Genomic DNA, 21,571 nt, shown 5'->3' on the forward strand with positions numbered 1-21,571 from the left:
TCGTATGCTATATACTAGCAATGAAAGCTAATAAAAATATTTCAGTTCATAAAAGGGAAAGAGTAGAAAGTAAATTCATTCTTTGAAAATCTCATTATGTGATCTGAGCAATTAATGCATGCTGTGTAATTCTTCTATAAATTGTATGAAACAGATGTTTTTATTTTATAAATAAGGAAATCAAATTTCAGAAAAGTTCAGCAGCTCACACTAAGACATATACCCCTTTCTGATCCCAAAGCCAATGTGCTTTCCAGCTTACCAAGCTACTTAAGATAAAACCATGTGAGGAAAGAAAATCAATTTTTAAAAAGATTGAATGTGACATTATTATTCACCTTACATCTTAATATTTGAGAAGAAGTAGGCTAGAGAGGTATATTAAGAACTTAAAACTATTTGGGGACATTTTCAAAGTAACTTCTGGCTCCAGGTGGGATGGATGTCAGAGACTCTTTCACTAATGTGTTACATTTCATTTCTGCACATAATTGCTCTCCTTTTCTTTAATACGGGAATCAACTAATACTACCTTTAATACTTACCTGTTTTAATTAGGGACGTTTGGGGGATTTATAAGTAGAACAGAATGAGATAGTCCTTTGGATAATTATTTAGAAATTGAAAGAAAAGCAGAAAGGCAAAGGAGAACTAAAAGAGAATGCAGAAGGAAGTAAAATTGCCCCAAGTGGAATTGGCCAAGGGATTAGTAGTAGTGGTGAAAAAGATCATGTGAAACATAAACATGGAGAAGAGAAAAAGCTGTGATGAGAAGGAAATATTGGATACAGATGTTTTAGTGGCTATAAAAAGATATCGTGTTCTCATGACAGATGTTTTAGTTTCTATAGTGGTTGAAGGATTGTAGGAAATAGAGGGACACTTGGGTACCTGCTTGGTTCTTCTCTGTCCCATAAAAGGGATATATGTACCTTAGAAGGATTCTATGGAGATAAGTAATAAACTTGTAAGATTAGCTGGTCTGCAAGTAATTAATTGAAGTAATTATTTACATTAATTTCAGGTGGTTTTCTCACTGGTGTATAGTTAGTTTGACAATAGTTTGTTGTAACGGTGGTTAGTTCATTTAAAATAGGATTCAATCTTAGATGGGGTACTAGGATATTTGAATTTAAAACATTTGTGTCAATTACTGGGATGGAGCTCACAATTGAAATTATAAAGTGCATAGTCCCATGAAAACACTTAGTCCCATGAAAATACTTGTGCCTATGATTATACTTATGATTTCATAGACATTGAATATAAAACGTGTGTTTTGTCCAAGTGATAAATTCTGTTCCATTTAGAATATATGGTGTAGAGTTAATGTAATTTCATATGCAAAATAAAATGCTCATAAAATTTTTATGTGTTTGTCATAGATGGATGAAGTTGGAATCACAGAATATGTAAAAGGTGACAACCGCAAGTTTGAAATCTGGTATGGTGACAAGGAAGAAGTTTATATTATACAGGTTAGTCATCATAAAATTATTCTAAAAACCTTAATCTGCATTAAGATGTACAAATGTTAATTGGAGAAAATAATTTTCATCATATTTCAAAAAATCTCATTCTGCCAGTTGTGGTGGTGCATGCCTGTAACCCCAGCACTCAGGAGTCTGAGGAAGGAGAATTGCTGTGAGTTTGAGACCAGCCTGGGCTACAAAGTCAGCTCAAGGCCAGCCTGAACTGCACAGCAAGATCCTGTATCAAGAAGATTAAAAACCTCACTCTTTTCACATAGATCACTTGCATATTATTTGAGTATATTTAATAGTGTACTTAACTTTTCTTCTGATAGCGTATTTTCTTTAAAATAAGGTACTCTTTTGGTTGAGGTGTCCATAGTGCTTTAAGTTTGCATAGGTATACTAGGAGATTTATTAACTGTCGCTGACAGCTCAGCAGGTGCTTTTGTGGTCTCATCAAGTTTCCTGAGTTGTGGAATTGTCATAGTTTTGAGTTCCCTTGGTCCTCAGCATTTAAAGGGCTCCTGTTCACAAGACACAATGATATTACAGCTCAGCTTTGCTCTGTGGTTCTAAAGAGTATGGTTAAAGCTCTGCCCAGAAGAGGGGTAGGGTCCACCCTCTTGATTCAGGGAAGGTGAGAGGAAACAGAGTGTTTCAAGCAGGTGATGCCATAAACCTTTGAGTAATGACTTGTGACTCCTCCACATGCTGTCATCTGTTGCAAATGCAGAATATTTTCTTTAATTGTTTCCTTAGTGACTATAATCCCTAAGAGTACTTTGTACTGATTTGCTTTAAGACAGAATACTTGGTAAAATTTAACACACCTATCTTGTAAATAATGGGATGATATTTAAGGGAGCATTCATGTTTCCTCAGTCACTAAGATTATTCTGTCAGAAATTTTAGACCTTGCTTTATTTTACCAAAATAAGACAGAAAAATATTTATTTTTTCAAAAGAACCTTTCCTGAAAAAAGAAAAATAAATTAAATTTTATGTTCCATTTCATTCAGTTGTTACTCCACTTTTAAGGGCAATTTTGAAATAATTTTGAGTGCATTATTTCATCAAATCAGATGGCTAATGACTAGCTTCTTAGACATTTTAAAGTCCAAAAGGCCAGAAGTTGTATGTAGTGTTGAGGGAACAGATCATGTTTGATATACTTAATTATGTTTGTCCTATTATAAAAGCATTATTTTTAAAGCATATATATCTTCCACCTTTCTAAAAAACATCTTTAGGCTCCTAACATAGATGTGAAGATTTTATGGTTAAAAGAACTAAGAAATATTTTGTTGAAGCAACAGGAGCTTATGACAGGTAAGTACAAATATGCATTCATCAGAACAGGAAGTATAGCAACATCACATTAACTAAGATTTCATGACATCTGCAGATAATGTAAATATTTAATTTATTTATAATGAACAAGTTTGTTAAATAAATAAGTGGGAAATTAAGATTCAGAGTGTCATTTAAATTATTTATACTACAAAATAAACCTTAGTGCTTGGGAAACAACACATTGATCTGTTTAATTCCCAATCCCTCACACAAGACAAATTGCTCAGGACCTCAAGGAATCAGTGCCTGATAAGTTCAAGATAGGGAGTTGGGTATTGGTTCCACTTGTTGATGTGGTTTGGATCTTTTCCAATAACAAGTTTAAACCATCCTTCTCACTCATTATTTCAAGTCCTTTGACTTGTGTGTGTGCAAGAGTGTGTGTTTGTGTGTAAACCGGGGGGGGTAGAGAGAAAGAGAAAGAGAAAAAGACAGAGAGAGAGAGAGAGAGAGAGAGAGAGAGAGAGAGTCACTGACATACATGGGATTAGAAAGTGGAGCTTCTGAATGATACTTTTATAAGCTTTATTTTATTTCATAGTTAAAAAACAGGTGCAACGGAATCGGTCAGCAGAACAGAATCAACTTTCTCCTCAGCGGAATGATGAGTAAGTAATAATTCTTTAAAACTATCACTCCTATAATCTTCTCTTTTCTGTGTGTAATGGGACACAATGTAAAGTATCTCAGACAGAAGCAGACCTGCCATTTTAGCAGTGACTCATCCGATTCCACCAATACATTATCTCACTTCTAGCCATGTACTTATTGGTGCCTGCTGGTCCTTCATGGCTATCCCTCAGACTGTTCATTAAAAGCATGATTAAAATGGTTTGTTCTCAATATTATCATAAGATTTGCAAGTAAACATGCAGTAAAAATGGCTGCACTTAATTGGTTTCTTATCCAGGTATTTTTGGTTACTTTCCATCTGACTGGAGAAAGACTTGGAAGAATGTGGAAAGAGGTCAGACAAAGGACTGGCTCCCCACTTTCAGTCCCTTGATGGAGAGTACTTGCGAGCTGTTTGGCCATGGTTAGAGAGGAAGTTAGAATCCGGAGAAGGAACTGATCCTAAACACAAGTACAAGGTCCTTAAAGAAGGTGGAACTTCCATATGATAACACATGGCTGTTGGTTGAGAGATGCAGGCTTTATATTCTGCTTTTAAGAATCCTAGAAGCTAGAAAGTCCACACCACACTTCTATATATGCAGAAAGGGTTTCTTCACTGATTCCAGAATCCTAGCAAAGAGATTCATCATATAGTATCCACATTATTTAGGGATTGTTGAATGACTTACAAGAAATATTGTGTTTCCCTTTTGACCATTGTCTTTTAGAAGTAACTAGAATCAGAAGAATGTGGCTCTGAGTCTCATCTGTGATTTCAGGAGTACCCAATTCACTACTCTGTCTTTTATCCTACAGTGTAGAAGCAAAGACTTTAGTTTGCATGTAGGAGTTAGCTTAATAGTGGATGGTGCAAACTCAACAGTATGAGGCATAATCCACAGTTTCAGGCTTGCTCTTTGTTTATATACACTTTGCCTAATTCATTAAAGATAAAAATCCACAGCACCAGAATAGTCATATAAAACATGACCTGCTTTGGGTCTAGAATGAACTGATTTCTCCCTTTTCATAAAATAGAACCTGCTGGCTTAGGCCCTAGGATTTAAGCTTCAGCATATTATGAACTATTGTCACACAGCTGTTTGAGTAACTCACAGAGCTTGTTCTTAACACATGATATCAGTGGAAGACATAAAATTTTTAACTTCTTACTATTCTTAGGGTGGTGTATAGAAGCTCTTTTATTGTAGCTCATTGATATTTCAGAAAACAACTGGCAGCTTGTGCAAGTTTTGAAGAAACTGAATCTGGGCACATTGGTCCTATGGTGGAGCGCAGTGCGGCAATCATGTCAGTTCAGGCAGAAGCAAATGCAGGTATGCATCGTGGGCATCCCAAGATGAGATGCATGGCTGAGCAAGTTCCTATTTCTAGTTGGTAATTTGTGAAATCGGTCCATCTGTTATTGTTGTGTAAAGAGAAAATAAAGTCATGCCAGGTTAATAAGGCTCATGTCTGGCCTATGCAAAATACCCGGGTGGGCACTATAGAGCAGTGGTTGTCAAAGTGTTGCCCCTGGAGCAGCAGTGGCAGCATCACTTGGACCTTGATGCATGGAAGGAAATTCCTTTGGCTCTTTCTGCCTTAGACATTAAGAAGCAGAAACCTTGGCTGGGCATGAACCCAGCCATCTGAATGTTGCCCATCCTTTATGTGATTCTGATCTATGTTCAAGTTTGGGAGCCCTTGTAATAGAGGATGTAGAGAGAATAAAACATGCATTGGTTTCAAGCAATGCACTTTTCACTTCCTCTTAGATTAATAGATAGGATTAATTTACAACTGGAATGTTTATTATTCTTATGAAAATGGTACTGTTTGAGGTGATTTTTAAACATTTATGTAATTCAAGAAGTGCTAATGTAAGATGACCTGTATGTTCATAATTATGCAAATCACTGGGCATAATGTCTAAGGTACATCCAGCCACCATTTTCATGACATTAATAAAGTAGATAGGTAATTTAACAAGCAATTAAAATAAAATGTGGTAAGCATCCCAATAGGGAGTCAAAGATACCATAGAAGCACAAAGTAGGATCCCCTAAATAACTCTGGCATCAGAAGCATAGACTCCTCTGAAGAAATACCAGAGTGCCTGGTACTCAGGACTTATATACAATGATCTCGCAGCTTCCCAGTAGTTGAGAAACAGTAGTGATGACCTCACTCAGTTTTCCACTATCCACTTCCCTTGGGTTGGCCCCCACAACACTCAGGAGAGGACCTACACATTAATTTGATAGGTGTGGAAACCAAGTCAGAGATAACTGACATGACCTTCTCAAAGTTACAGGAATAGTTTAATATGGCCAAGATGAGATCCTGCTAATTTATCAGACTACTTAATCTAAGTCAACTGATTTTGTAAACAAAATCAAGTACTGCTTACCATGCAGGGTCTTATAGGGCATCTAATGTGTGATACGACATCTCCACCATGTAGCAGAGATAAGCCAAACCAAAATAATATCAGGCAGAAGCTAAAAGGACTATTTGCATGTAACCAATACAATTGTGTAAGAAAAGGTAAATATTCTCTGAAATGTTATTTAACTTAATACTTGTAACAACTTTCCCACCATTCTAAAAACTAAAAAGAGAATGTAACATCCAGCCATTTTGTAACATACCAGTAGTTCCAAACTAGTACAGCTTAATGGGCAATGTTATCATATAGTGCAAGATCCTAGTCAGAAGGATATGGCCTTAAGAATTACAGTTAGATTACTTCTCACCTGTGATGAATCAGAATCTTTCAGTAATGGCTGCACTCCACATTTCTCTTGTAGTTTGGACTGAGAAGTCACAGTCTACAGAAAATCCTGAAGATCCGGAGGAATGGCCTAACAACTATTTCTACTCTGCTTATGATGGCAATGAAGAGGGAGACAGGCCCTTACCGGTTAGTAATGACATGTTAAAACTGTTGAGGCAGTGATATTGAGGAAAAGATTGACAAACAATCTTTTGTCAGTTTCCTAAAGTCATTAGCTACATTCTATATGCAAAACATTTAAAACATATCGTATCTTATTATGAATGTGCATTAAATACATCTTTCTTTATCTAGAACCCAATTGAGCTATGCATGGACAGCCAGTGAAATTGATGAAGCAGTCAATCTTTCCAAATGTCTACAAATTGGCTTGTTTTATCTTTTTTTAAAGTAGGGTGTTTCAGTATTTCTCTATGTTTATAGGATTTTCTTTAAATTTTTATTTTAAAATAATTCGTAAATTCACAGAAATTGGCAAAAATAGTACAGAGCATTCGCGTGTACCATTTGCCCAAGGTTTCCCTAATGGTAAAATCATGAATAGTTATAGTAAAATATCAAAACCTGGGGATTGATACTGGTAATATCCATAGACCATATTCAAATAGATTTCATGGGCTGGGGAGATAGCTCAGTAGGATAAATGCTTGCCTGGCAAGTGTGCCTCCTGGCAAACATAAGGTCCTGAGTTCAATCCCTGGTACTGTGCTCAAAAACAAAACAAAGAGATTTCACCAGTTTTTCATGCACTTATTTATGTGTTTATGTGTAGCTCTATGCAATTTTACACATCACTGTGTTTTTCAGACATGTAAGAATCAGAGAGAATAAAGAAGCTTCAAATATACCATAGAAATTAGTATAGATTCTAGACTGGAAAATATAGGAGATAAAAATTACGTGCTGTGGGTCAGGGAGATGGCTTAGTAGAATAAGCACTTCCCTGGCAAGTGTAAGGGCCTGAGTTCAATCCCCGGTTCCACCAAAAAAAGAAAAAAAATTAAATGCTGCAAAAGGACTTCATAACCTCCAGGAAATATATTCCAGCAAGTTCTCAAAAATGTGCTAATGATACCCAATATCAGCATACAGAGCACGGAAGTGGCTTTAGGGAATATAACTGTTTCAAAGAAGAATTCCTTTCCAAGTAGCCAGGATCCTGCTGTGTTATTGGAGGGCAGTTTGGACCACTTAGGGGAACTCCCTGCCCTTCAGAAGGCACCAGCTTGGAGGATGGGAGTGCTGCTTGGAGGAGGCCTGCTCCCTGCTGTCTTTTAGAGGAAGCCCTTCATTTTAGAAGGTCTACCATTGGTGTGAGAGACCAATGGTGTGTGTACTCGCAAGGCTGTACAGCATCAGCTCTAAAATTCTATCTTTAAACAAGTAATAGATTGTTTGTCTTCTCATAATATGATGAGCATAATCCATATTTGTATGATAGTTTACAGTTTACCAAATGATTTCTCAACATTACCAGTATATATTGGTGTGAGAAAGGTCCAATTCTCTTACCTATAATTTACAAAGGGAAAACTGAGACTCAGAGATGGGAAGAGATGTCTAGAGAGTTAAAGGAATGCTTTATCTTCTTAAAAGTTCAGAGCACCAAATAACTCTTAACTCATACAGATTAACTTTGTTGATATTTCCCTTACTATTAAAACTGAGGGGCCAGCAAGATAGCTCAGCAGACTCAGTGCCTGCTTAGGGAAGCGCAGGGACTAGGGACCACATGCCACACTGAGCCCACCACGCAGTGCTCTTAGCCGGCCACCAAGACCAGGCATGGTGGTGCACACCTATAATCCTAGTGCTGGGGAGGCTGAAAACAGGAGGATCCTGAGTCCAGGCTGAATAGTGATACCCTGTGCCAAATACATTAAAAATATTAAAACTGGGAAATAAAAATACATTTATTTTACATTATTAATAAGCCCATTGTAAATGTGTATAACATTTTTATTAAAAGTGACATTTTTCTAAACAAATGAGTAAAGATAATAGCATTTAAATACTTTTGTAAATCTCTAAGACAGCTGAATACTCATATCTGGTTTTGCATTTAATTTGTTGTGCTATCACATGTTGGACAACCTCTGGAAAAGTACATTGTGTTGTAAAAAAGGCAGGTAATGCCTTAATGTATTCTTGATTTTCATATCCCTTGAAAGGATCTCAGGAATCTCAAAGGTCTGCCTCCCTTACTTTTAGCAATAAAATACTAATTTCCCTAATTAATATTATCTGCAAATTAATTGGATTGGAGTAGTAGGCAGTTCAGATATGGACAAAAGGCCAGAGAGAGACAGTTTGTGTTTAAAAGTTTGTTATAGATGACCAGAGAAGGAAGGAATTCTTGAGAACTGAGCCTTCAGCAAGCATTTTTCTGACTATGAAGTCACCAAATAGAGTAAATGTGCAAAATTTATTTATGTTTATGGGGGAGGGGAAGAGAGGAAACTTCTTAGTTTTCTTCTTCTCCCAATAATTTGATGAGTTGTACTATTAAAGAAATCATACAAAAGAGCAATGTAATGTGTTGGACTTCTCACTCCATAATGAAGTTGGAATGAGCTTCTCTCCTTTGGCTTCACTTTACTAAGGTGAAAACTGAGAAGTAATGGATTCCACTTCCCTTGCAGAGACCCGTGTCGGATATGGCTCTCCTGTATTGATGAAGCTACTGAGTCAAATGGCAAGTAGCTCTTTCCTGCCTGCTCTTCAGCCCATGTGGAAAAAACACTGCTCAAAGGACATTCAGCCCAAATGATGTGGCTATTATTTCAGGTTATTTCCTTTGGACTTGCAAAATATCAGCAGCACATATTTTTTCTTCTGTTTTAAAAAGTTTTAATTATGATACTCTATATCTTTAAAATAGTGTATTAAATGTGTAAGATTCTGGAAGAATTCTCATCTCACAATACTTTTGGACTTACAAACTGTTTCTTCTCTGTATCTTTGTAACCAAATGCAATCCGTGTGCCTTGGATTATTTAGCTTATTATGAACTAAGTTAAAATTATGGCTGCAAAATGATTAAGGTCAAGTGAAGCACAATATTATGATTTAATAGGCTTTCATTGGATCTAGAGCTTTTGTGCCCATTATTTTAACCTGTGCAAAATGATATAAAATCCAGAAATCCTCTTGGGGGGGATTAGTAAATTTTGTTCAGAGCTATTGCCTTTTGTATGTGCCAAGATAAAATTTTCATAAGAGTAGTTTACAAATAATTATATTTCAAATTTAATATTTTCATTCTTTTTTCTGGATTTATGCTTATAATTCATGTAACAAATGAATTGTGCTCTATCATTTTCTGTACATTTCATGCTGTATCTATCTTTTTCAAAATAAAAATGAACTCTTCAGGTTATATAAACCCATGTTCTCTTTCCTTTTTCCATCATAAATTGCTCGTTCGTGCAAAGCTATTGCAGATACCGCATGTACTTTTGAAGTAGAGTGCCTTCTTTATGACAGAGAGAGCAGGCAGTTATGCAGGCAGTTTTTCACTCAAATTTGTAATATAATTTTTTAAAACACCTTTCAAGTCTCCAGGGAAATACAAAGCCCTAGTAGACTACAGGAAGAGAGGGTCAGAAGACCTCTTGATTAGAAAGTCATTCAGCTTCTCCATGAGGATACTGAGTGTCAATGGTAGGTGTCTTTGCAATGCCTGCAATGACTTCTGGATTGTGTACATGTGTAGCTAATCAAGCATTTCTGCTTTATCTGGATCAGTGTTGCACAGTCTTCAACAGCAGAGGTATCACAGGCCTAGCGTTCCTTTTCATTGCTTCAGTAACATCAACTTTGGTGAGTGAGAGGTGCTTTGAAAGCATCAGATACTATGAGTCTGCATGTTCTTTTGTGATTTAGCTTTGCTTCAGATGATTTGGCCAACACATCTAGCCTTTGTAATGGCTGCAGATTACATTATATTTGATTAGGTCATTCATTAATCACATATCTAATGAATGCCCATTAAATGTCAGGGATCACGCCTTGGTACTTTATAGTCGTAATTCTCTTTATCAGTTCAAATATTGACTTTAGCTTTATAATGCTGTTCTTATGCATGTGACTCTATATAACACCAATTTCAAGAATAAGCCTGCCAATACAGTGAAACTGTCAGCCCAAAAGAGGAAGAAACTATTACTTAGAAGTGGACTGAAAAGAGCCTCCGTATTTTTTTCAGAAATTGTAAATGAAACATTTCTGTGTTCCTCATGTCAATAACTTGAACTGAACATCTACATTTTCTGTATACTTCAACCCTTAAATTTGAAGAGTGTCCATCAGGGTTAAAGTCACCAATGAATTACTACATAACTATTCTATGGCAACCTAATTCCATTTTAGCGTTTTAAAATGGTCCATGCATAGTGTTGTGAAGTCTTTGAATATATACAATAGCCTTGGGAAATTTGGGCTGCAGTATACTCCCTGTTTTTTTTTATCATTATTGTTGGCTAGTAAGTAATTTATTATTTAGGTTGGTGAAAAATCTAAACAGAAGAAAAGAAAGTCTGATTCCATGGGACAGTTTACGGATTTTAATTGATGCCCAGAGTTTTCAGAATGCCAAAATTACAGGTATAAATTAAATAAACTATAAAATATTTGTTTGAAGGTTAAAATTTGCAGATCTTTGCCAAATGTGCCATTGCTATAAAGACTTCTCTGCACTTAGAAATAAAGCTACAAATGTGTTACGCTACCTAATATCTAATTTTTTCTATCAATAGATTTACATTTGTGAATAAATACTTTTACATCTATTGGACTTTTCCCTATAAGGTTGATAGGCTTAAGAGACTTTTCAGATACTGTGTTATCTAGTATGCTTCAGAATAACTAATGAGGATATCTTTTCAAGTTACCAATCTTCTTTTACAAGAATACTTTTTTTTTCATTTTGCATTGCTTTATTAGTTAAACAACCTTTTAAAATTTCTATCACTAGTCCATTTCCCCCAAAATTATACATCTTTCTTTTTTTTTCTTTTCAAAGTTTTATTGATAAACATATAGCAATGAGACAGTTTCAAATCAAATCGAAAGTACAGTTTCAACAAATAATACACTGCATATATTCTTCTTAGTGGTTAATTGCTGTACAAGATGCAGACTTGTGATCCTACTTACAAACACCATTAGAAAAAATCATTCTATTCATTAAGAGAATGCAATTATATATCTATCCCAACCACTTTGAATACACAGATACAAAATGGACATTCATAGTTATACCCCAATTTTTTTTAAGTTCTGTTGTTGAATATTATAGGTGTGTAAACTCAGCAAAATATTCTAAAAGAGTACAGAAGCCCATAATAGCATTGAGTCTTCTGTTTAATTGGCAATGTCAGAAATTATTGACCTGAGTCCCCCACAGCTCAACATAACAACATGGCTTTACTTCCTATATTCCATCTTCATACTTTTCTACTGGATGGCTAAGACCAAGGTAAAGCAGGACCTATGCAACAAGAGTTGTAGCTTTTTGGTTTGAGAAGGTCAGTGAAATGCCCTCAGGATTTATCCTGAGATCCTGTACCTCAGATTGTAGAACATTTGTCAGTGCAGCCATGTGGATGAGTCACGGCCATTGCTTGGCCAATGTGCTCTCTGTGAAAGCCTGAGAGAGTGTCTTCTCCTCATGTGACTCTCCTTAGGCACACTCTACGTCATTGATCAATTTCCTCTTTGGCCCCATAACCTTCTTGATCAGAAAATCTGGGACACTACCGAGGTACATGACGTTACAGTACAAGTTCTCATATGTCCTGAGTCTTAATTGACCTTAGAAGGGTAGGGCCAAAATATTGGCTTTCCTTGTAGCCCTCCTTTTTCTCTAATTTTGGTCTGCAAACTTAGGATGTTAACCATCCAGAAGACAAGCTTATTGTTATTATCAAACGATTTACGTTATCAAGCTTAACCTCACTATTTCACTACATTTCAAACATCTTAGGCATAATAAGGAACAGGTATTTTTCATCAAGTATTGATATGTTGAACCTTAAGTCCCTACATAATATGATAAAGAACATTTAAAAATTAGATTATATTTTAACAATAGGATAAAGAATTCTATGCTTCTCATGTTTGCACATAAGTCCAAAAATCTCACCATATACAACCTTGAAGCAGGACTGTCCCACAGTATTCCTTTTCCTGTCTCTTCCAAGAATACTTTAACAGTGTGTATGTCTATTGTCCCAGGAGCATGTATAGACACACACACACACACACACACACACACACACACACACACACCCCTACCTGTGTCTGCACCAAAGATACATGCGAAAATAGTATGAAGCAATGAGAAGAAACTACTGTTCATTTCTTCTAACCAAACTCTTCTAACCAGAATGGTGATGATGGCAGGTAAGGCAGGGATAGGATGACTGGGGCTGATAGTTCTTGTAAGAGTAGGAAAGGTTTATGAGAGATGACTTGTGACAGACAGGAAGGGTCCCAAGTACATTGCCACCAAGTTACCCCTTTGTCAGTGGTAACTTATACAGTAAAGTCACAATGTAGTTCAAATTTTAATCAATTAATAAAGATGCAAGTATAATCACTTAGCTGATATTGATTCAATAGAGGAGTGGGGCATGTAGCAAGGTTATGTGGCTAGCATCTATAACCTTGGCTTATCTATGACTTCTAAAACTGAACAATTTGAAGAAGGGTTCAGGGGTTCAGGTTTAGGGTCCATGGTTAGTGCAATCTGGTCATCCACCTGGGTGTCTGATGTATATCTGTATTTAATAAACTGAGTGGTACTAGGTAGAGCACAGTCGCAAGTTTTGCTTACCCCTTAAGAAGTATGCAAGTCTGCCCATTATTGCTTTATCTTGAGGTCTTGCCTTCTTCACATGCACCTGCAGCCACAATTGTGAGATCTGTATTTATCACTGACTTCTTTGAGAGCCCAGTTACTCTCTGACTATATATTAATTTTTATCTAACTTAGTGGCCTATAATATTCCCCCTTCTGAAGAGGTATCACTAATTTAGGAGAGAATGGGTATAGTTTTAAACTAGTTGTTTCAAGCTGAGAAAGATCTGAGTAGGGGAGACTGACCTCAGGGACCTTTTCTAGATAGCTAACCTAATGGGCCTTGGATAGAATTCATGTTGGCATCTAGCAGTTAGTAACTCCTTTTAGAAGGGTTGTCTAGTGGTTCATGGTAAAAGTCTGGCACATTTGTCATTTCCATCTGCCTGATCGCTTGGAGTTTGGCAGTCTCTAGGCAAGAATAAACAAATTTTTTGAAGAAATTAAAGCACATGCAATCAATGCATGAGTGCTAGAATGGAAAGACAGATTGGAGAAAAGAACCACGTCCAGACACTGCTCTTAAGGGACTGGAATAATGATCATAACCAGCTGGTACTACACCTGTCTGTTGGTGGAGCTTGTCTATAAGTCTGATATTTAAGATATTTTTTCACCAGATCTGAATTATTTATCTGAAGACAACAAATTTAATTTACTAGTACATAAGTCCCTTTAGTTTTACTCGTAAGAAGTTGGAGAGCTCTGCAGTTTTGAAAGACAATTTTTAGCTAAGGAATTTCAAGACTCTTGCTGAGTTTTTATAGGTTCCACTCTAGTTTGCTAGCTGCATTGAATAATAGCAGTGGTCAGGGACAGGACAAGCTGGAAACTGACATCAGGGGTCAGTGGTTAGAGCTTCCTCCCTATATCTAGCCTTTATTTCAATGACTCTTTTTTTTTTGCACTGGGAATTAAACTCAGGACCTTGTGCTTGCCAGGCAGGTGCTTGTGCCACTGAGCTATCTCCCCAGCCCATTACAATGATTTTTTAAAAATAATTTTATTGAGAAACAAATATTAATGAGACAGTTTCACAACCAATTACTTGCACATTTACAGTAATTAATGCATTGCATATTGTTGTCTTAGTGGTTATTCACTGTACAAGATGCAGGTATGATATCCTGTCTTAAACACTATTATAACAAACCTCTCTATTCATTGAATTAAGAGAGTGGAGCTGTATATCTATCCTAGCTATTCTGCATATACAGATACAAAAAGGTCGTTCATTTCTATACCACTTTTTTGTTAGTTTTACCAGAGAAGGACATTCCATTGTGATTTAAATATTGTAGGTGCTTGAATTCAGCAGAATCTCCCAATAGAGTCCAGTACTCCATAATAGTAGTGGGTTTTCTGTAAGACTGGCAATGTCCAAAGTTGTTGACTTGAGCTTTTTGCAGCTCACTATGTTAATGTGGCTTTACTTTTATACTTCGTTTTCATACTTTTCTGCTGGATGGTTAAGGCCAAGATAAAGCAAGATCTATATAACAAGAAAGGTAACTTTTGTATCTGATAAGGTCAGTCACATCTCCTCAGGATTTAGCTTGAGACCCTGTACCACAGTTTGTAGAACCTTTGTGAGTGTCAATCATGTGGATGAGTCGTGGCCATTGCTTGACCAATGTGCTTTCTGTGAAAGCTTGAGAGAATGTTTTCTCTCCATGTAACTCTCCTTAGACACACTCTACATCATTGATCACCTTCCTCTGTGGCCCCATAATCTCCTTGATCAGAAAATTTGGGACACAACTGAGTTACATGTTACAATATAGGTTCTCCTATGTCCTGAGTCCTCACTGACCTTGAAAGGCTAGGGCCAAAATGTTGGCTGTCTTTGCAGCCCTTCTTTTTCTCTGATTTTTGGTCTGCAAACTTAGGTTGTTATTCCTCCAGAAGAGGAGCTTCTTTTTACCCTACAACATATGCAGTTAGGTTTAACCTAACTATCTCTCTGAATATCAAACATCTTAAGCATAACATGGAATAGGTATTTTCCATCAAGTATTGATATGTTAAACTTTAAGTCCCTGCAGAATATGAAGACAAAAATTTAAAAAAATTGAAAAAAATATGAATAACAAAGAAATCTAACCATATTACAATGATTTTTTGAAACACATTTTGATTACTCTTTTCTTTTGGGTGTTTAAGAGCAAGTTAATCAAAATTAACCTCTTGCTGTATATAAAGGTTTGTTATGTCTCTTTGGAAGTTACTTTTGGAACCAAGTACTGAGCCTCTCAGCTTCGCTGTCAGTGTCAGCCTTCAGGATGGTCACGGTCTTGCCTCACCATGTGGCTTCATTTTTTAAAAAATTTATTTGGTACAAGGTCTCACTTCGCAGATCCAACTCATAGTGATTCCCCTGTTTTCAGCCTCCCAAGTGCAGGGATTACAGACGTGCACCAGCATGCCCAGTCTCAATTGCTGTCTCTGCACACCCTGGGGGTGGGGCTGGCATGGCACGCTAGGGATTGAACCCTGGCCACTGAACTCTGCCTAAGCAGGCACTTTAGTCTGCTAAGCTATCTGGCTGGCCTGACCATGTGGCTTCTTGTGGAAGCATGGAAGACATTTTTCTCTTTGACACACTGCATATTTGTTGCCTCCTGTTCTCTGGGGTCCAACAATGTCCCTCCTGAGGAGTTTGGGTGATGTACCCAAGCTGTAGGACGCTGTTGAGAAGGTCTACTGGGGCTGGGGAGATAGCTCAGCAGTCTAAATTTCTGCCTGGCAAGCACAAGGTTCTGGGTTTGATCCCCAGTACCGCATGTGGTGCCACAGTGCTGTCCATTGAAACTAGCGTGGTGGCATATGCCTGTAATTCTAGAGCTGGGGAGGCTGAAACAGGAGGGTCACTATGACTCTGAGCTGTGTAGTGAGACCCTGAATCAAATAAATAGACATGTAAAACGATTTTTAAAAATTAAAAAAAGGAAAGGACTCCTTATATCCTGAAGGAACAAGGCCAAAATATTGCCTGTTCTGTTAGCCTAGTCGTGTTTCTATTCTGTTCTCCAAACCTAGGAGCAGTTGAAATATATTACCTGCCAAGGTCACTATCATTTCCTACCAGTCATGGTTCTCTTAGAATTTGAATCCCTGCAGAATGTTGATAGATAGAAATTGTAAAGTTTTACAGAGAAAATTTGAGATCCAGGTCAGCATAACATTTTAGTATGGCAATCATGATGGCATTATCTCTGAAATACATTTACAGTTTTAGTTAGTACAAAATAATTTTTTAGTCAGTTACCTTTATTTAATTACAAAACACTAAACAGCCTTAAGAAACCTTTACCCGTGTTATCTTTTAACAATTTTCTATTACCAGAATGACATTTAAGTGGAATGTACTTTTTTATGGATGTACCTTTCAGATTATGAATGCCTGATCACTAGCCATTAGAGAGATATTGTCTGGACTGTAGAGTGTTTATGTACCTGTAACTGTTATAACACAATTACATAACATCACATAAGCACAAGCCTGTAAACATATCTACATCATCTGGCTAACTGTCTCATATTGGATTAACATGCACATTTCATCACAAGTAGCTGGAAAACAAAGGAAAGCCAGATGTGTGAGCTTGAAAAAGTTTACCACTGTAAATAATTTTAGTATGGAAGTCACCCATATGGTAAGGTGTCTTTCAGCTTCACATTTCTGAAGGTCTGTACACTTGGCAAACACCAACATATCATTTCATGTACCACGAGGTTAGCAATAATTGGTATCACAACAACGCAAGCATGTTTACATATTTTCTACTCTGAAGACACATTTTAGACTCATTTAACAGGCTTTTAGGGCATAACTCTATTGACAAGAATTAAGGACATCTTTACACCTCTGGTAAGTTTAGGAAACTGTTAATGAAGGCAAATAGATTTATTGCCCAGTACACAAGTGCATCTCATTTATGCAATAACGAAAGTAGTGTTTAATCAAAGCCAAAAAAAATATATCAAATTTAAATGTTAAGACCAAATTTGAAGAGGTGTTACATCTTGATTACTTTATATGCTTAAGACATAAACATATATTGTATAATAGAGAAAACCTTTAATTATTTTGCATGTACTGAACTTACCTAGTTCCTACTTAGCTTTGTAAACTTAACTTGGAAGTTTAGACTCACTGTGTAGCTTGCTTTAAATGTATACATCCATGCATGTCAAATGTATATTTTGTTCAAGAAAAGTTTCTTTTTTTAATTTATGTATTTGGTACAGCATCTTGCCACTCAGCTTGCGCTCTTCATGTTCCTCCTGTCTCAGCCTCCTCAGCACTGGGATTACAGGTGTGCACCACCACACCTGGTTTTGGTGGCTGGCACATTGCGGGGTGGGGCAGATGAGGCATGCACTATCAGGGATTGAACCCAGGTTCTTGCACTTGCTAGGCAGGTGCTTAGACCATTGAACTATCTCCCCAGGCAAAAAAGTATTTTGTTAGCTCAATACTTTGCTTTTTTAATTTTTTGGCTCTTTTTGAGATTTTTATGAAAAAAAAAACATTTATATGTTTTTAGGGTAGCCAAACTCATTCTAAATATTATCATATAAAGACTGGCAGGTTCCAACCTTACATAGGAATAAAATCCATAAAGTTTCATAGCACAAAGTTTGCATGTGAATTAAATTAATATGTATACTTCTCTGTGTTACCATTTAAGTACACATTATCCTCCAAAAGTTCTATTAGGGTTGCCTTATAGATAAATAAACACTCCAGACATCTCAGATACTTGCGATTCATATAGCTTAACTGTAGGTTAATTTGAATCACTTAAGAAGACTAATGATGTCTTTAGCCAAGATAATATAAAAATCTGTTTCATAAATGTAATGGCTATTATTGTCAGTGTCCCATAACTTAAGAGCTTTCCTGTTCAAGGATAATATATATGTATATATAGCTTTAAAAAGTGTTAATTATTATGGTAATTCATCTAAAGTAATTGTTTTAGCTATAAATAAAATGTTAAGTTTTCCATGTCTAAAACAATATGGTACTCTCAACTTTTTTTTTTTTTTAACCGGGGATTGAACTCAGACCCTTGTGCTTGCCAGGGACATGCTGATTCTACTGAGGCATCTCCCTGGCCCCAGTAGTCTCAACTATTGTGTAGTCCTTGGGTAAACTTACAAAACTAAATTTAAAGGCAAAGGTTCTATATTTTACTAAGAAAAAGATCTTGTGTTCTCATTTTAGGCTGTTGGTTGGTAAAAAAAAAAGAGCTTTAAGAGGTAGAACATCTGAATGTTAACCTACAAAATGTTTCTGGTTTATCAGTTCATAAACAACTATTATTTCAGTTTATGATGTAATCTATATATTTGGGGCTGGCATTTTTAATCTCTAGTTTTCAAGAGTAATTATTCTCCAAGCAGGTGTTATTTTTGAGGAAACAGGGAAAGTGATACCTATGTATAAAAGTACAGCACAGGAAAAGATAAGATTTTTATTATATATATAATATATATATATATATTATATATATATAATTCTTATGCTAATTTGGGGTTTGTCTTTTAATTCCAGATAATGGTACACTGTTTTAAGTGGATCTAATAGAGCAAGAGTAATTTATTTGGTTCTAAATTTTATTTTATCTTATTTTATTTTTTGCTGTACCAGGGATTGAACTTGGGACCCTGTGCTTGCCAGGCAAATGCTTATTCTACTGAGCTATCTCCCTGGCCCTCTAAATTTTATTTGTGATGTGAAACCAAATCTATGATGTTAAGGCTCAGTGTAAATATTGGGTCATATAGAAACTGCTAGCATTGCTTCTCGGCCTTTTGGCTAAGATCAAGTGTAGAAACTGCTAGGTAATCTAATCTGGGTCATCCCTGAATGGTCTCCTGCACTCAATGTTGAATTATGTAAATAATTATGAAATTATTTAAATAATAATCAAAAGAATGTACTAACAAGCAAAGCTGATTTATATATGCAGTATTTGAAATATATAACCACAAAAAAAGAATATACCCTTGTTTTGAAAAGGAGGAAAAGTCATCAAAATAGATCATAGGTTACTTCATAAAGCAAGTCTTCATAAATTTGAAAAAATTCAGACTGGATTAAAGTCTCATCATATTACATTATGAATTAGTACCTCCAAGTGTTTGAATGTTAAATGATTTTCATGTGGATAATACGTAAAAAAGAAAGCACAAAGGAAATTAGAATTATTTCAAGTATAATGACAAAGACAATGCAACATCAACACTTGCAACTGCTGCTAAAGAGAGACAGAAATGGATGGAAACACAGTTTCATATACCCACGTTTAAAATCAAGGCAACCACTATTTAAACATGATTATAAGAAAAATTATACACAATCAATTCAATACAGAAAAGCACGTGATAAAACTACAGACTCATTCATTAGAGAAACACTCAGCAAACTAGGAATAAAAGGAATTTCTTCTGATACAGCACACTTTTGAAATACCACAGCTGATGTCATACTTAATAGGGAAATGGTGAAAGCTTTCTCCTACAATTGGAAACAAGGTAAAGACATTCACTGTGATCATTTCCATTCAACATTGTACTAGAATCCTAACCAGGCCCATAATTCAAGGAAAAGGCAAGAAGAGCGGCAACTCTGTCGTGATTAGCAGGCAGTGTATATGTGAAGAAACTTACTCACAAGAAAACCCTGCCAAGGGCCAGCCAAATAGCTTAGTGGATTAAAGTGCCTGCAAGCAGGAGCAGGGGCTAGGGTTTCGATCCCTGGGCCTGCCGTGCCTGCCCCACCCCAGGGACACGCTGAAATGGTGATTGAGACTGGGTGTGGTGGCCCACGCCTGTAATTCCAGCTCTTGGAAGGCTGTAAACAAGCGGATCAGTATGAGTCTGATGTATTACTAGGACCCTGAACACCCTGTAGACCATTCCCTAAAATACAAAAGGAAAATAGAAAAAGAAAACCCTGCCAGAACTAATAAGTAAATTTTACAAGGCTTTAGTGTACAAAATCATTTTACAAAAATAAACTGTGATACTACAAACTACCTTTTAAAATGAAATTTCAAAAATTAAGTTATCAAACTGAAAAACAAAACACAAAGGAATATATCTAACAACAGATGAGCAGCCCCTCTATACTGAAAATCCCAGACTTTGGCTAACATATACTTAAGGTGGCATTTAAAAAGCAGAGAGATACCATGTTCATGGATTAGACTGCCGAACGTTTAGAAATCCAGCATCCACAAATTGGCCTATAGCTTTAATGCAAAAAAAAAAAAATTGAAATCTCTTTAGACCACTTTGAAAAATATTTAAAAACACAGTTTTATTCTAAGATATGGAGAAGAAAACTACATAAAACAGAAAAATCATCATGAAACTTTTAGTGCCTTATATACCTGGTTTCAAGTCTATATATATATATATATATATATATATATATTCTAAATTTTATGTATTTGGTCCAGAGTCTCACTATGCTCTGACTCATAGTGATCCTGTTTCAGCACTGAAATACAGATGTGTACCATCACATCCAGTCTTTGATTTTTTTTTTTTTATATACAAGATTCACAGGTCCTAAAAGAGAAGACTCCAGGAACACCCTGAAATTTCCAACAAGCTTGTGTGAATGCCTCGCTTCTAAGAAGGAGGTTCTTCCTTTCCCAAATTCTTATTTTATTTACATCATTTTTAAGCAGGGTTTCAGTAGGCAGTCCAGGCAGGCCTTGAATTCACTTTGTAGCCCAGGCTGGTATCAAACTCAGTGATCCTCCAGCCTCAGACTTCCCAGGGTCCGGATTACATGCTTGTGCCACTGTGTCTGGCTCCCTTCCCAAATTCTGCAGTAGAGAAAAGAAGCTGAGTCAGTTCCAAGCCAAGGTACAAAAGCCGCCTGGGCCAGGCAAGTCTGAGACCTCACACAGCTGTATCACTGAAAGCTGGAGCCTGGACTCCTGACAGAGTCAGATGAACACTTGTTTTCCAGACAGCTGTAACTGTATTTCAGTCTTCTCAAAAGAGCCCTGGGGCTCCAGACTCAAGTACGCCTCTGGGCTGGGCCCACTGCTCCAAGGCATAGGGGTAGGGAGCCCTGCACCCTCCTTGGTTACTCATTCACCTACAGTGAGGCTCAGGACAGAAGATGCAACAAACCAGGACCTCTTCCTCCACAGCAAGTGTTGATTTCAGCTGTGGTATGATGGGAAACAATGGAACTCTGCCCTGAAACTGGGCGGTGTTGAGAGTTGCCTGCCCTGCTGGTTCCCTTGCACTTCCTTCCAGTCTCTGAAAGCAGAAAAATGATCTTCTCTGAAGACACTTGGTGACAGTTTCAAAAACAAAAACATACTTCAAGGCAGTGTTCTCTGTTAGTCTGGAACTAGTTCAACTGTGGATGAGCCAGTTGATGTGCTTACCATGACAGCCAGGTGAGCCCATCTCCTTGAAGAAGCCCAC

At 36.7% G+C, this 21,571-nt stretch overlaps 1 protein-coding gene and 2 pseudogenes across 1 annotated transcript; 2 read left to right on the forward strand and 1 right to left on the reverse strand.

Annotated features, from left to right (window-relative positions):
- Nucleotides 1-1,385: 1,385 nt before the first annotated feature.
- On the forward strand, nt 1,386-8,960 carry LOC111812039 (proto-oncogene DBL-like). Its single transcript, XM_023699099.1, has 6 exons — nt 1,386-1,478; nt 2,726-2,804; nt 3,370-3,436; nt 4,671-4,780; nt 6,257-6,369; nt 8,886-8,960. Exons 1-6 carry the CDS (start codon nt 1,386-1,388, stop codon nt 8,916-8,918), a joined length of 495 nt encoding a protein of 164 aa, XP_023554867.1. The 3' UTR covers nt 8,919-8,960.
- A 9,952-nt stretch (nt 8,961-18,912) lies between these two features.
- On the forward strand, nt 18,913-19,048 carry LOC111812058 (annotated as a pseudogene).
- A 2,451-nt stretch (nt 19,049-21,499) lies between these two features.
- The window catches only part of LOC101586022, a 1,199-nt pseudogene continuing 1,127 nt past the window's right edge, over nt 21,500-21,571 (reverse strand).

This window comes from Octodon degus, unplaced genomic scaffold (genome assembly GCF_000260255.1).
Source record: "Octodon degus isolate 3935 unplaced genomic scaffold, OctDeg1.0 scaffold00110, whole genome shotgun sequence".
Taxonomy (NCBI): domain Eukaryota; kingdom Metazoa; phylum Chordata; class Mammalia; order Rodentia; family Octodontidae; genus Octodon; species Octodon degus.